Below are 16546 nucleotides of genomic sequence, written 5' to 3' on the forward strand. Positions count from 1 at the left end.
ATCTATTTCACAACAGAAGTCAATATACTGTACAATATACTTCAGTCTGCTACTGGTTTGCCACTCACCGGCCATGAGAATAATTGTTTGGTCTAAAATGATGAGAAATTAATGTGCCACAAGCAAGATAGGCTATAGCTATACCGATAATGTGAATTTGAGTGTTTATGGACTGGCCCCATTCTCTTCTACTGTTAGTGCCTTACTGTGACCTTGATTTTTTTAATAAACCCTGGATCAGTCAAAAAAAAATTTTTTTGTGGTAATCAACATTATGAAACAAATGCTGTCAATTGAGCCTGACTTTCTTATAAAGGTTCTAGCTCTAAAGTTTAGAATGATAAAAATAACATGGATAAAATGTTTAAGTTTAATGAATTCAAGTTATTTATGATACTATCAGCCGTAGCAAGGTAATCTGGGCCCCCTGACAGTATAATGCTCTGGGCCCCTTTTCCTATTAAAAAATACAGTTTCAAATTTTTTGGGAGCCCTGTACCTTTGGGACCCTAGAATCTTTATCGCCTTTCACCCCACTAGCTACGGCCCATGATCCTATGTAATTTACCATAATATTAAGTAACTACCTAAATCTGTAATCGCTTGGCTACACATTTTACCCAATCCAGGTTGGGAGGTATTCATTTCTGAGAGTTTAAGAGCCATTATGAATTTAATTACTCAGAAGAAATTTAAATAAAAATGATTATAAAGTTTTCACTTCCAAATAGTAGGTACCATTGTCACACGTTAATAATTTGAATCACACAAGCTGAACTCTAATGGCCACTTCTTGCGTCAGACAAATGTATTGCTATTTAACAATATCTCTACGTATATTACAAATGCATTTTTCCACAAAGTTTACAACTTCATGAAAACACAAGTCTTCAATCAGATGTACAGCAAACATGCGCATTCCCCTTTAAGAAGCCCCCTTTCTCCATAGCAGGGGGAGGGCGACCGCAATCCTGGAACAGCTATTGAAAAAAAAAAAAAAATCCACCAGTAGACTGTTTCAAGTTCCCCCATTAGAAACTGTGCCTGATTTGTGGCCAGTGTTGGAGATGTAAGAAACGGGAGGAAAACACAGTAAGCGGGTAGCTATGGAGATAGAACGTTTCGCTAGCCGTTTCCTTTGACAGGTGTTGAGTTGCTTCAAAGTCTTCAAACAGAGTCCACCATGTACGCCAAAGGGAAAGGAGCTGTTGTCCCATCTGATAGTCAAGCCAGAGAGAAGTAAGTGAAATTGTGCATTGTCACTTAGATCGAAAACCTGCACGTTCCCTGATGGATGCGGTGCACTGCACGCGATGACTTTACAAAGTTGTTTTATTTGAAAATTCGCTGCAGTGTAATTGTGTAATTACCACTGTGCTATGCGTTTTACTGTGCTGTTTCTTGTTATGTAGTTGTATGCATGCTCCTGTATGCTTGTTCTCCAAATAATTCTTCATTGAAAGTAGTTAACTCTGTCATGTCATGCATTCAGGTAGTAGATGTTATATAAAGCGTCACACTCTTTGCAGATGGTGTGACTTGTGTTTCTTGCTGCATAGTTGTATGCATGCTCCCTTAAGGCTGCCGTTACACTTGTTCTCCAAAGATTTCTTCATTTCAAATAGTTTACGTTGCCATGCATTCAGGTAGAAGCCTTAGATGTTACGTGAAGTGTCACACACTATGGGGATGGCGTGAATTGTGTTATGTGTTCAGGAGATGAGGAGAGTTTGTGAAGAGCCAGGATCAATGCACGTATATGCACGGAACTGATTTTGGGCTGAAAAACATGCTCCATCACAGCGGCAACTTTTGCCTTCCGATGTGATTTTCATCACATTGGCTTCTTGTGCACGAGGTGGTTCCTCAGACATACAGAAGTCCCAACACAAATGAGGATTTCACCTTTGATGCATATAAACATGTTAAAATGTACAATTGCAGCTATTGAAACTATAGTCTAATGGGCTGATATAATTATGAGAAGGAAGACTGCAAAAGTAGATTATAATTGGTTTAAACACCTAGAGTTGTTCATCACATTCATTCATTGATCTTGAGTCCCACTGCAAGTTTTTATGAATTCAGAATTTCTTAAACCAAACCTGAATCAACTACTTATATTTGTGACTTTTATATTAGCAAAGGGGAAAGCTCAACCTTGTGGCAATGATCAAACTTGCTGGTTTTAAAGTTGTCTGAAACTTCATGATAACTTCTTATAATTCAGTAATGGCTGGTGTTAGTGCCCTCACCACTGACACAAGTTCATTTAAGAAGCCATTGTTGTTACACTCAGTATAAGGTTTGGTTAAAAGAGCTTGTGAATATTGTCTCATAGACCGCTACTGTAATTAAAGGGATAGTTCACCCAAAATGAAAATTCTCTCATCATTTACTCACCCTCATGCCACACCAGGTGTGTATGACTTTCTTTCTTCTGCTGAACAGAAAGATTTTTAAAAGAGTATTCAGCTCTGTGTGTCCATTTAATGCAAGTGAATGGTGGCCAGAACTTTTAAGCTAAAAAAAATTAAATAAATGCAACATAAAAGTAATCCATACGACTCCTGTGGTTAAATCCACGTCTTCAAAAGCGATATGATAGGTGTGGGATTTATGTCATTGTTTTACTATAAATCTCCACCTTTGACCAGCCCCAACCAGAAGGTGGTGATATGCACGAAGAATGCAAGTCACCTAAAACAAAAGAAAAATTTTAAAGTGGAGATTTACAGATAAAGGACTTAATATTGATCTGTTTCTCACCCACACCTATCATATAATTTATGAAGACATGGATTAAATCACTGAAGTTACATGGATTACTTAAATGATGCCTTAAGTTCCAAGCTACTTTTTGGAGCTTCAAAGTTCTGGCCACCATTTACTTGCATTGAGTGGACCTACAGAGCTGAGATATTCTTCTAAAAATCTGTATTTGTGTTCTGCAGAATAAAGAACGTAATACCAGGGCGAGGACTGCGATTAAAATGGTCGCAAATGCGACCAAAAACAATTGATTGCGACTATAATTTAAAATGTAGTCGCCACAGGTGACAGTCGGGTTGTGTGCATTCAAATGTGGTTTCGTCAGATATCATCTTGTGAGTTATTTAATATATCTATAGAGCACCGGTGTGTCTCGCGGCACATTTCACCCGTTCTGTTGTGCAAGCTCGCTGCACCGCATGCAACAACTAACCCAGCGCAAGAAAGTCGTGTTCAAATGACTCTTTTAAACCGGATCTTTTTCATGAATCACCCGAAAATAAGTGAGGGTTTAAACTCAGGAGCTCAGGTTAGCAGTTTGAATCAGATTCACAATCTCAGCGAATCAGCCGTCATTGAGCTCACAACTGGGAGTGCAGACATTTCAAAATAAGAGTCCCATGTGTAGTTGGGGCTTTTTGATAATTAAAAGTCCCATATTGTGTACCACTTTTTTCCTTCTGGTAATTATTGATTTTGATTAGAGTAGCACAATAAACTGCATCTGGGATTTCATTCAATTTGCACTCTTGTTGTCTCTGTGTCTGGGTCATCCGGTAACAGTAAAGAAAGACTAACGCAAAATATATATATATATATATATTTAAGCAATATAATGCTTATATACAACAGTTATATACAACAGGGGGGTTATATAATTTCATATAATTTTCAAAAATTATATGAAAAATTATTATTTCGTTATTTTACTAACCCAACTAATGACTCGTCGGCGCTTTATCAGTAGGTTGCACGACACGTGAAGCATTTTTTTTTAGCTTTCACTTAAGAAGAGTTGTGCACTTTTTATTTTAATATATCTCTTTACATAAATACTATTTTTCACTTAAAAACTATAATTTCGTTATTTTATTCACTGATGAGCAAAAGGTCGAGGCAGAAATGACCATGTACCTGCAGGAAATGGCCATTGATGGAGAAGAGGACCCGCTGACTTGGTGGAAAACGAACGACAAAAGGTTTCCGTTCATGGCAAGATTAGCACGGAAATATATGTGCATATGTGCTACCAGTACTCCATCAGAGCGGGTCTTCAGCACAGCGGGTAGTGTAGTTACACCAATCCACAGCTTATTAAAACCAGATAAAGTGAATATGTTGGTATTTCTGGCCAGAAACATCGAAATTTAAACATGGTATAAGATATTAGACTTCTTTACGCATTTTTCGCCATCCGTTGCGGAGCTATTCGATTTTGCATATAATTTTTTAAACGTTCATTTGTGTAGTTCATATGACCACTTTACAATATTTCAATAACATAATTTATTTTGTAGCCTGTGCTGAAGTTAATTGTGCTGCTAATTATAAGTGAAATGTTAATGCCGAGTTTCGGTCTGAGTGTTGTTCCCGTTTTCCTGTTCTTTATTTGTTGTTCTTCTATGTTTTAATAAATGTGTGTTATTCATATTCACCTTGTTTCTTTCATTTGATTTGACATTATGGATTTATGGCCAAGGAAATTTTTCTTTAAAAGTATTAACCAGACAAAAGTTATTTGACGTTAAGCTGGTCTGGGTTTATATTAAACTGCCGCTTCAGTGTACAAGAGCTATGTGACAATGAGCAAGATGTTCTGAGACACTACAACTACTAATAATTAATTAATAAAGGCTATTTTCTTGTAGCCTACAACATAACATATTTTAACCTAAATGTACAGTGTAAGACATGTAAAAAAAAAGACAAGAAGCTAACAATGTCAAGATCAATATTTGTGTAGCCTGCCTGACACGGTATTTTCACAGACTAACACGTCACGTCTCTGGCATATACTACAGTATTTAAAATAGCATATATGCATTAGTTATATTCTCAATTTAATTTACAGAGCAATCCCTGCAAAGTTTTTAGGTTAACTATAGAAGAGACTAGGATTAGTGAGTCACACTAGCAAGACTCGCAAAAGGGGGCGTGGCATCACGATGGTGGCTCTACATCGTGATGTTGGTCAGCTATCACGATGGACGTTGATATTGTCCATCGGCACAACCCTAGTCTCTATATTTATTTTATTTATGGTTCGAACTGACAAAGTCTACGGTAACTCAGATAACCATTCTGTACATTTGTGGTGAGAAGAATGCTATTCTGAGATGCAGGTTGACGCTGTTTTGGCAGCACAAAGGGAACCTGCACAATATTAGGCAGGTGGTTTTAATGTTGTTACTGAACCACCTTGCGAGCATGACGCTCAACTTTCATAGGAATGAATTGAAAACGCTCTCGGCTTCGCTCACAGCACGCCATAGTAGGGTCAGACTGGATGAACTTGCTAATGCTAGCTGCCTTGCTAACGATTAGGTTACGTCGGACACCGGATTGATTCCATCCATACCGTAAGACTTCATGAGAACAGTTGCACCCTCTCATCGTCTCTAGTGAAGAGCGCAACAGAGCAACAGTGATGTGGACAACAGCTCTGATCTTTCTGGGCTGTAATCTTGAATATTGTTCTCTAGCAACAAACATGCATCATTTCTGCCCTGTCACGCGCCGCACGCGTTGCCTCTTTTTACTGCAAGTATGTAGATATGAAGCGCTGCATGAGTTTCACTTTAATGAAAATATACCAATGTTTTTTACATTTAAAAAAAAAAAACGTTTTCTAAATTTTCTCTCGGGACACCCCTGAACCCACATTCAGCATCATTCCACAGTCACAAGGGCTTCTATGCCCCATACTTGGGTATCTGAATCTAAAGAAATATAAAAAATATTTAATTTTAATGTAAAAATATTCCAACAAATACTGGACTGCTGTCACTATGCTTCAGAACAAACAGATGATCTTTTAACATTCATTTTCAATTGATAAATGGTAAAAAACTGTAAAATTGGTAAAAGATCCCGCGGACCCCACTGCTTTGGCCGTCTCTGGACCTTCTGTGCAGTTTTGTAGAGAATATTTTGACTGTTTAGAATGTATTTTTTCTACTTTTCTTCCATGAACTTTGAAATAAAAATTTGCAAATGTGTAAATGTATATCATGATAAATATCGATATCGAACAATATGAAAAAGATTATTGTGATAACAATTTTGGCCATATTGCCCAGCCCTAATATAAAATCAAGCTTTTGACAATTGAGGGACTTGCACACAACTATTACACAAGGTGCAAACATTCATTGATGCTCAAGAAGGCAACACTACTATATGTATCTGTAATGTAGATTCGGAAGAGCAGTACTAAATAAAAAATATTTTATCTCTTGTATTTGTATAAATTATGAAAGTGGTGTGAACATTTTATGAGACAAAAGGGAATGCAAACTTATCTTCTCAACTATGTATACTGTTTATTAATCCTTCGAATAATGGGTTATCAGCTGTCTATCCTTATCTTTGGCTGTCTATCTTGTTTCTGAACAGCAATCTAAATCGAGCAATTCTGTGATTTGGCGACTCAAAACAGCCAATTTGCTCCTTAATATTTCAGTTTAGGAGCCAATGGCTACAAAGTCATTATTTTAGTCTGGAGCCCTGAATACACATTCATGGCATGAAGGTGAGCAAATGATGAGAGAATATTTATTTTTTGGGGAACTATCCCTTTAAGTTGTTCTGATTCATACACTCAAATTGAAGATCAGAGTTGAACAACTCCGTTTAAGAGACAATTGACCATATACATTTCTTTGTTAAAGATGCATTGTAAACTCATTAGTATGTACATTTTGACATGGTTCATTTACATAAATGTCCTGGATGTTCTGGTCCTCTTGAATGCCCATGAAGTAGGTCTGTTGAATTGAATGAATGAACACAATTTGTACTCTTGAGTAGTGGAGAGGTTCAGGGCTCAGTATACGCTAGTTTTGGTCGACCAATAGTGGATTTTGCCGATACTGATATCTTTGGTGGTGGTAAAGGCAGATAACAGATTGATTGACAGATAGTTTTTGTAAAATAAATTTTTAGAATCTTTCCTTACTATGACTGGCACAGACAAGAGTCTTAAATGAATAACATCTCAGATGTTTATTGTTCAAACAAAATCCCCAAAATAATCAGAATTGTTTTTTGAAAAAAGATTTAGTGCATAACGCGGGATTTTAAGTATAAACAAGCCCGAAATACACCCAGGACTCTTATTTTGAAATGAAAGAAATTATGAAAAAACTATTTTCAGATAACGATAGTTCCAAAAAGCAACTATCGGCACGATTAATTGTAAAAGACCGATATATGGATCTACTACAAAATCCAGTTCATGAAAAATGTATCCATTAGAGGGGCGTCTTCTCTGGCCAAAAGCACAGATGGATCCTCAGTTAGACAATCTGGTTTCATGAGAAAACTTTTCAGGAATTTGTCTTTTTCACCCATCTCCCTTGTCTCGTACCTTTGCGCTGGGTGAATAATTGATAGGAGGCTTGAAAACATGATTTCCTAATGATGCCTTTGTAGGATAGAGATGTGTAATTCATTCATGTTTAAAGATGGTTTTATCAGAGAGCCTCGGGCGAGATGTCAGGTGTGCTCAAGGCATACATTTGGGAGATTTCTTTGATGTGAAGACTCCGTGTGGGCTCTGTTGTGATGAGAGCGGAACGCAGGGACCCATTTATCTCTAACGATACATTAGAGATTTTTCTTTTTGAGCTGTCAAAAAGTGTCATCTGATTTGTCCTCACCTTGGTTCATTTCTAATGAAAAATGTCACCAACCCCAAAAGCCCTTGTGATATTTGCTGAGTGAACCCTCTTAATGGCTGTATTTCCTTCTTTGAGAGCAAGGAGAAAAAAAGAGGCTATGAAAATAGTATTTTACACCTGGCATTATATTGTAGGCCAAGCAAACTGACCTGTGTTTAATGTTCCCAGCACGCTTCAGACTCCCCACAGTGCTATAGGGAGTCTTGCTGAGGCTATTTTGCAGTAAGACCTTATGTTACTGCTGTACCTTAACATCAGCTCTTTTTTTAGTCAGTTACCGCAGAACAAACCCACCTGGTCATGCAACATTAGATCATTGTCTCAATTGTGATACAATATTATTGCGATTCTCTGCTAAATGTGTTGTGATTCAAAACTGGCATATATTGCGATCTTTTAGTCACTTGTTTCTCATTCATCTTCATTGAATGTAGTTCCTACTTAGTGGTGTAGAGTCTAGGAAAACAAAAAACGTGAGGGGAACTTGCTTTCAACATATTTATCATTATACCAATAGTTGTGTGTCAACTACAATTTTTTTTTTTACAAGTTTAAGAATGTATGTACTTATATTGTAAGCTTGGTAGAAAATGAATAATGATTATGTTTACATGCACACAATATGCTGATAACTACCAAAAATCATCATATTAAAAAATGTACACCACGCATTTAAAAGAGTTTTAAATAATTTAGTTATTTTCTGCTTTTCACGTCAAAATGTAAACATTCAAGTGCATCTGATCCAAGATGGCGGCGCGGTAGCACGCAGCGGCCACTCCGGATCCACAATGGTGCTATTTTTGTTAAAAAAGCCCGACTTTTGCAGCACATGGACATCGGAGCAACCGGTGTTCGTGTCTACCATCGCCAGACACTACTAAAATATAAGACTCGTGCAAAAACCAAGCTGCATGATGACCTGCAGGAGGCGCTACGCGTACTCGGCTTGCTGCGGAGACCAGGCCTCCAGTCCTCGGCGTCGCCTGATGCCGGTGGCCGAGGAGAGGACGTCGTAGCGGTGTGCGAGAAGCGGAAGCGGCAAGAGGGCGGGGGTTCATGCTAGGCTAAAAACAAACCCTAGCCGGCCGGCTCTCCCGTCTATCCTGCTCTCAAATGTTTGCTCCCTGGACAATAAACTGGACTATATCCGACTCCAGCAGGCTACGCAGCGTGAGTTTAGAGATTGCTGCGTCTTTGTTTTCACGGAGACGTGGCTCAGCGACAGAGTTCCAGATGCCGCCATTCAGCTAGACGGGCTCACCTCGTTTCGTGCCGACAGAAATACAGCTCTGCGGTAAGACTCGTGGTGGTGGCTTGTGTGTTTACATCAACACGGAATGGTGCAAGAACTCTATGCTAGTCTCTAGTTACTGTTCATCGCTGTTGGAGATTGTGACTGTTAGATGCAGACCTTTTTATCTACCACGGGAATTCACCACTGTTTACATAACCGGAGTTTACATTCCCCCCAGCGCTAACGCTAAGGAAGCGCTCTGTGAACTGTATGGGGCTATGAGCGAACTGCAGAACACTCACCCTGACGGACTGTTTATTGTCGCCGGAGATTTCAACCATGTGACTCTCAAGACAGTGCTCCCTAAATTCCATCAGTATGTGGACTTTGCAACGAGAGGGGCGAACGCGCTTGATCTTGTTTACACAAACATCCCAGGCACGTACCGGGCGGAGCCCCGCCCCCACCTCGGCTACTCAGACCACATCTCTGTTATGTTAATTCCAGCATACAGACCGCTCGTCAGACGCACAAAACCGCTTCAGAAGCAGGTGAAAACCTGGCCAGCAGGAGCCATCTCTGCTCTTCAGGACTGTTTTGAGTGTACTGACTGGCACATGTTCAGGGACGCTGCAACATATGGCGATTCTACCAACTTGGAGGAATACACAGCATCAGTGACCAGCTACATCAGCAAGTGCATTGATGATGTCACTTTCTCCAAGACCATCACCACACGCTCCAACCAGAAGCCGTGGATGACTGCGGAGGTGCGCATGCTGCTGAGGTCCCGAGACTCCGCCTTCAGAGCAGGCGATAAGGCAGCCCTAAGAACAGCTAGGGCCAAACTGTCACGGGCAATCAGAGAGGCAAAGCGCGCTACGCCCAGAGAATCCACAGTCACTTCCAGGACAGCGGTGACACGCGGCGCATGTGGCAGGGCATCCAGGCCATCACCAACTACAGGACAACATCAGTTGCCTGTGACAAAGATGCCTCCCTTCCAGATGCGCTGAATGACTTCTACGCTCGGTTTGAAGTGCAGAACGACGTGGTGGCGAGGAAGACCACCCCTCCTCCCAACGACCAGGTGCTCTGTATTACCACGGCAGATGTGAGGAAAACTCTACGTAGAGTCAACCCACGGAAGGCTGCTGGACCAGACAACATTCCTGGCAGAGTGCTCAGAGGATGTGCAGACCAGCTAGCAGATGTTCTTACCGACATCTTCAACATCTCTCTGAGCAGCGCCGTCGTTCCAACGTGCTTCAAGGCCACCACCATCATCCCCATGCCAAAGAAGTCTTCAGTGTCCTGCCTCAACGACTACCGTCCCGTCGCACTTACACCCATCATCATGAAGTGCTTCGAGAGGCTCGTCATGAGGCACATTAAGACCCAACTGCCCCCCTCACTAGACCCACTACAGTTTGCGTATCGTCCAAACCGTTCAACGGACGATGCCATCGCCACAACCCTCCATCTGGCCCTCACTCACCTAGACAATAAGGACTCATACGTTCGAATGCTGTTCATAGATTTCAGCTCAGCATTCAACACAATCATTCCCCAGCACCTGATTGGAAAGCTGAACCTGCTGGGCCTGGACACCTCCATCTGCAACTGGATCCTGGACTTCCTGACTGGGAGACCTCAATCAGTCCGGATCGGGAACAGCATCTCCACCACCACCACACTGAGCACTGGGGCCCCCCAGGGCTGTGTGCTCAGTCCACTGCTGTTCACTCTGCTGACTCACGACTGTGCAGCAATGCACAGCTCGAACCACATCGTCAAGTTCGCAGATGACACGACCGTGGTGGGTCTCATCAGCAAGAATGACGAGTCAGCATACAGAGAGGAGGTGCAGCGGCTGACGAACTGGTGTAGAGCCAACAACCTGTCCCTGAATGTCGACAAAACAAAAGAGATGGTTGTTGACTTTAGGAGAGCACAAGGTGAACACACTCCACTGAACATCGACGGCTCCTCTGTGGAGATCGTCAAGAGCACCAAATTCCTTGGTGTTCACCTGGCGGAGAACCTCACCTGGTCCCTCAACACCGGCTCTATCACCAAGAAAGCCCAGCAGCATCTCTACTTTCTTCGAAGGCTGAGGAAAGCACATCTCCCACCCCCCATCCTCACTACATTCTATAGAGGGACTATTGAGAGCATCCTGAGCAGCTGCATCTCTGCCTGGTTTGGGACTTGCACCGTTTCGGACCGCAAAGCCCTGCAGAGGATAGTGAGGACAGCTGAGAAGATCATTGGGGTCTCTCTTCCCTCCATCAAAGACATTTACAAAAAACACTGTATCCATAAAGCAACCAGCATTGTGGACGACCCCACACACCCTCACACAAACTCTTTACCCTCCTGCCGTCTGGCAAGAGGTACCGAAGCATTCGGGCCCTCATGGCCAGACTGTGTAACAGCTTCTTCCCCCAAGCCATCAGACTCCTCAATACTCAGAGACTGGTTTGACACACACACACACGTGTCCTGAGTTGCACTTTAATTACTGTCACTTTATAACTGTCTGCTACCTCAATAACTGCTATGTGCATAGAACACTATCTTATAGTATGTTATGTTTACATTTTTAGAAACTGTCATCTTTTTGCACTACTGAGTACTGGTCGGCGCTGCACTGTGTCTATTGTCCTGTTCATTGTCAGTAATTTGTTGTACTGTCCCGTACTTTGCACATGTTTGCACGTGCACTTTATATAGGTATATATAGGTATTTTATATAGGTATTTTATTTCGTTGTGTTGTCTCATGTGGTCCTGTGTTGGTCCTTTGTTGTTTTTATGTAGCACTGTGGTCCTGGAGGAACGTTGTCTCGTTTTGCGGTGTACTGTACTAACTGTATATGGTTGAAATGACAATAAAAACCACTTGACTTGACAACTCTTGCCAGTAAGAACGCCAGAAAAAGTTTTCAGTGTGAAATTGACGGCAATCAGATAAAGGAAAACATTATACGTTGTCAGCTTAAGGATAATCGGTGAAAGATTATGCATGCAAACCTGCTCAATGTTTATTTAACTAATGGCGCAGTATGTTTTGTCTTCTCTCACACTTGATTTGAGTGGTAGTGAACCTTTTTTAAAAAAAAAAAAACTCCAAATATATTACACGAGGGTAAAGAATTTGCATTTTTGAGTGAAATAACTCTTTGATTAAATGTTTCTTTTCTAAAAATATTTATTTTTGCTGTTAAATACAGTATTGTGTGAATTATTTACAATACTGTTCTGCACCCCTGACAGTGCTCGAGGTAGGTGTACTGAACGCCTCAGATTGGTATGGTTTTTCCCAATGGAACACTGTAGATATGTAAAGAAAGAGGGGGAAGTGGCTGAGAGACTTGTCAGTTGTCCCCCTGGGCATTTCCTCCAGCAAACCTTTTTTCGGGCTTTTGAACAGGGAGGCTGAGTTTTAAGATGGCAAGCCGCAGGCTCCTGAGGCCCCAGTCAGTTACTACGTCTCCACAACCCCCCCATCTCCACAATATTCCTTTTTATATGTCCTTTGCTACTCTGGAGAGAGTGCACCATTTAGATTTTGCTGATCGGGTTTGCATATATTAACACCTGCTCTCAGTTATTTGAATATAAAGGAAACTATAAAGGAGTGAGTCATTTATTTGAATAGTGTTTTTTAAATATAAGCATTAATAGATTTTTTCTTTTTTAGTGGTGCTTTCTAAGGCAAGCATCACTATTACTATTGCTCGTACTTGAAGAAAGATTTCTTTCTAAAGTATTTAACTCAAGCCCTGCACTGTTTGTGCTACCGACATGATCGATTCCTTAACTTGTGCTGCTTGTTGTGGAGAGATGTGCTATTATTTTTCTAAATCATTGGACTTCAGATTTTTGCCTGGCATATGATGAAACGGGCACAAAAATACCCCCACATAGCATTGCCCTAGCGACCACCCAGAACACTTAAGCAATCACATAGCAACCATTGTCAATCACCACAACACCCTAGCATTATGGTGGCGAGTATTGCATGTGCTTGCATGCAATACTAATTAGTCAAATCTAATTAGTCTTGTTGTTTTATAAAAGATTTTCTTGACTGTTTTGTTTGGAAAATCTTTTTTATTTGCAGTCTACAAAAATATATATCACATTAACACAGTATATGCAATCAGTTCACAATAAATTGACTGAATATTTCCTTACTTCTATATCATGGTTTTGTCATTATTTCGAAAGAAGTCATAGTTAACACATTTGCAATTGCTGTGATTAACCTATCTAATGATCTTGATCTAATTTGTTTTGGCCCTATTGCAGCATCCCTTGTAGCATCTGCCCTTTTATCCAGGCCAGAGAATATGCTTCTTCCATTGGCCACACCTCAGGGTCTGGTCCCTTTTGCTGTAGTTCTTTCATTCTCATCCCTCTGTGATAACCGTTTGGGCTTCTGTATGGGACCTTCTGAATTTAAAGGTCCCATTCCTAGCTCTCGCACACAATGTTCCTGACGACTCTACACAAGGTGCCCATTGAAAGCGCAATAGAATGAATGGTGTTCAATAATGCATCAGGGCCAGGTGCTGGTACCCAGTACCAAAGCACATGCCCCCATCCCCCTTCTCCTCAGATCACATGGGCCTCCCTGTCATGAAATTTTTATCACGCCACTCCTGGGAATCCGCAGTTTGATCCAGATCATCTCTCGCTCCCTCATACTTAAGTAGATAGACAGCAGCTGCTAGATGTTTTCTTAAAACCCAGAGATTGAACCCTATGGCTTTCCTAACGCACAGTGAAACCTTTGCTTATGGTAAGACAGGTTGCAAGTTAAGTGACCAGCAAATTGCAAAGTGCCCCACAAAGTGGACAAATTGCCCTGACTAAATTGGTCAAGAGTAAGTCTGTCTGAAATGCGTTTCTGTGGTTTCCCCATCTTCTGAGCATGAAATAATTGCCAGTTTATCCCCAGATGATAATACTGTTGTAGTTTATTAGATAAATGGTGGATATTTGGATATTACTATGCAGGACTGTTTACGGTATCTGTCTGTCTGTCTCCTTGCATTTAGGCTTGGATTAAGTCAGATTATTGAGTTTCAGTTTAATGCACTGCTTCCGAGAAAATGCCATGGTAAAACTATATCCAACCTGTTTATAGTCATTCTAAGGGTAGGCAAGGTTTTCAGACTTTCCCTGCTCGGATAAAAAAAAAAAAGTGCTTTAGTTTCCCATTTGTGTAATTTGGTAATTTTTTTACTTCTAAAACAGGCGTTAAATGACGTGGAGTAATTGCGTCATCCGGCATTTCATCTGAAATTTGTGATTGGCTAAACGCAAACTTCTAATTTGGGAGCGTCCTGACCTTGTATGCGGTCAAACCGGTAATCTAACGGCTGTAAACTGACATTTTTCAGTAATATCTGTAAATTGCCAGGATTAACCGTATTTCTCATCGAGTCCTGTTCAGACATGACCTCTAAATGGAAAAGGTATGTGTGAAAGCGACTTTAGAGACAAGCAGCTATGAGAAATGCATCATCGTACAATTGGGTGCTTTCAAATATTTCAATTATTTGTCATCAGAAGCAGTTCACTTCCAAGAGTTCCTAGAATGGATTGATTTCACACCAGTTGTACGGTGCTGGAGTTCACATGAAACTTACCAGACAACATTTTCCAGCAGACTTGGGTGCGGTTTTCTGGTGTGGATCAGAGCTTGGAAAACCGCTTTTACACAAACAGCACTTATTGTGCTCTATCGCTCTGGCTAAATTGTGACTTGACAATTCTGAATTTGATTCTGTTTCCAATGGGTAACACAAGATGAAAGGTAAAGCTTAGTTTGAAATTTTACAGGTCTACTGTATGTGGCTGACTTGCTGAATCCAAATGGCCTTTGTCACAAAAAGACCTTTATGTGGACTTTGTTTGAACCTCTCATCCACAGTTTTATGGTAGTCGTTGAGCTCCCCCACCTCTCTCTCTGTGGGAGGCATTGTCATTCTGGTCACTCTCCCGCGCCAGTGTGTGAGTATTTGTGGCATGATGGAGCACTGGATCTCCTCCCTGTCTTTCATATCTAGCTTTATCACAGTCATTGACTGGCTGATCAGAGGGAGCACTGCTCAACTATTTATGGGCCCGCCACCCTGGGCACCCTCTTCCACTGATCTTCAATGAGGCCTGGGAATGCGTCCTAAGTTCTTCCTATTGTTTTATGGAATGCCTTCTCCAACAAATATACTCTATCAGATAAATAATAAAATGTTCTGTTGTGATTTCAAATATACACTGTTTCTAAAACATAGCCTCAAGACATAAACATAATATTGTTAGGGCTGCAACTAACAATTATTTTGATAATCGATTAGTCTTTAATTTATTTCTTATATAAATGAATTAGTCTGATAAAAAACTACATTTTATTTCCTTTATTTTATTAAAATGTGTTTAAAAAAAAGAAATGATAAATGGCGCAAGGATTTGGTTCATTTTACGGTACTGAATTCACGATTCTATACTCTCACATAACTTTAAACCAAGCCTGAATCATGAAAAGTTACGTTTGATTTTGTCAAAAAGTTTGATCATTTTTAGGACACATGCCTAAACAGTTCCTTTCCTTTTTAAAACTTAATAAAAATTACTGTTCATTAAAATGTAAAATGATCTGTGGCTCAGGTGGTAGAGCGGGTTGGCCACCAATCGCGCGGTTCGATTTCCAGCCCACACGATTCCACATGCCGAAGTGTCCTTGGGCAAGACTCTGAACCCCAAGTTGCTACCAATGGCAGGCTAGCAGCTCTGCTGTCATTGGTATGTGACTGTGTGCATGTTATGGGTGAATGAACCACAGTGTAAAGTGCTTTGAATACCGTTAAGGTTAAAAAGGTGCTATATAAGTGCAGACCATTTACCATTTATTTCATGCCTTTTTTAGTATTTTAAATGAATGTTGTAAATTTTGTAGTAGTAGGCTATTGTCACTGAATACATGTTTCTAAAATATTATTTAAAAAATACAAATAAATTGTATTATTTAACATTGTTAGTTCATAGTGCATTAACTAATGAACAATTGTTGTTTTATTAACTCGCATTATAAATAATAAAGGATGTAAAAATATATTGTTCATTGTAGGGTTGTGCCGATGGACGATATCATCGTCCATCGTGATGGCTGACCAACATCACGATGTAGAGCCACCATCGTGATGCCACGCCCCCTTTTGCGAGTCTTGCTAGTGTGACTCCCTAATCCTAGTCTCTTCTATAGTTAACCTAAAAACTTTGCAGGGATTGCTCTGTAAATTAAATTGAGAATATAACTAATGCATATATGCTATTTTAAATACTGTAGTATATGCCAGAGACGTGACGTGTTAGTCTGTGAAAATACCGTGTCAGGCAGGCTACACAAATATTGATCTTGACATTGTTAGCTTCATTTATATGTCTTACACTGTACATTTAGATTAAAATATTTGATGTTGTAGGCTACAAGAAAATAGCCTTTATTAATTAATTATTAGTAGTTGTAGTGTCTCAGAACATCTTGCTCATTGTCACATAGCTCTTGTACACTGAAGCGGCAGTTTAAGATAAACCCAGACCAGCGAACGTCAAATAACTTTTGT

The 16546-nt window shown here is 40.3% G+C and overlaps 1 protein-coding gene across 2 annotated transcripts in view; it reads left to right on the forward strand.

Moving 5' to 3' along the window:
• The first annotated feature begins 1068 nt into the window (after positions 1 to 1068).
• Positions 1069 to 16546, forward strand: part of LOC127645281 (single-stranded DNA-binding protein 3-like) — a 121757-nt gene continuing 106279 nt past the window's right edge. For both annotated transcript variants that reach the window (XM_052128849.1, XM_052128850.1), the window contains exon 1: positions 1069 to 1239. In XM_052128849.1, the coding sequence (XP_051984809.1) occupies positions 1184 to 1239 (56 nt within the window). In that variant the 5' untranslated portion in view covers positions 1069 to 1183. The remainder of the gene's footprint in view (positions 1240 to 16546) is intronic.

Source organism: Xyrauchen texanus, chromosome 6 (assembly GCF_025860055.1).
Source record: "Xyrauchen texanus isolate HMW12.3.18 chromosome 6, RBS_HiC_50CHRs, whole genome shotgun sequence".
Lineage (NCBI taxonomy): Eukaryota > Metazoa > Chordata > Actinopteri > Cypriniformes > Catostomidae > Xyrauchen > Xyrauchen texanus.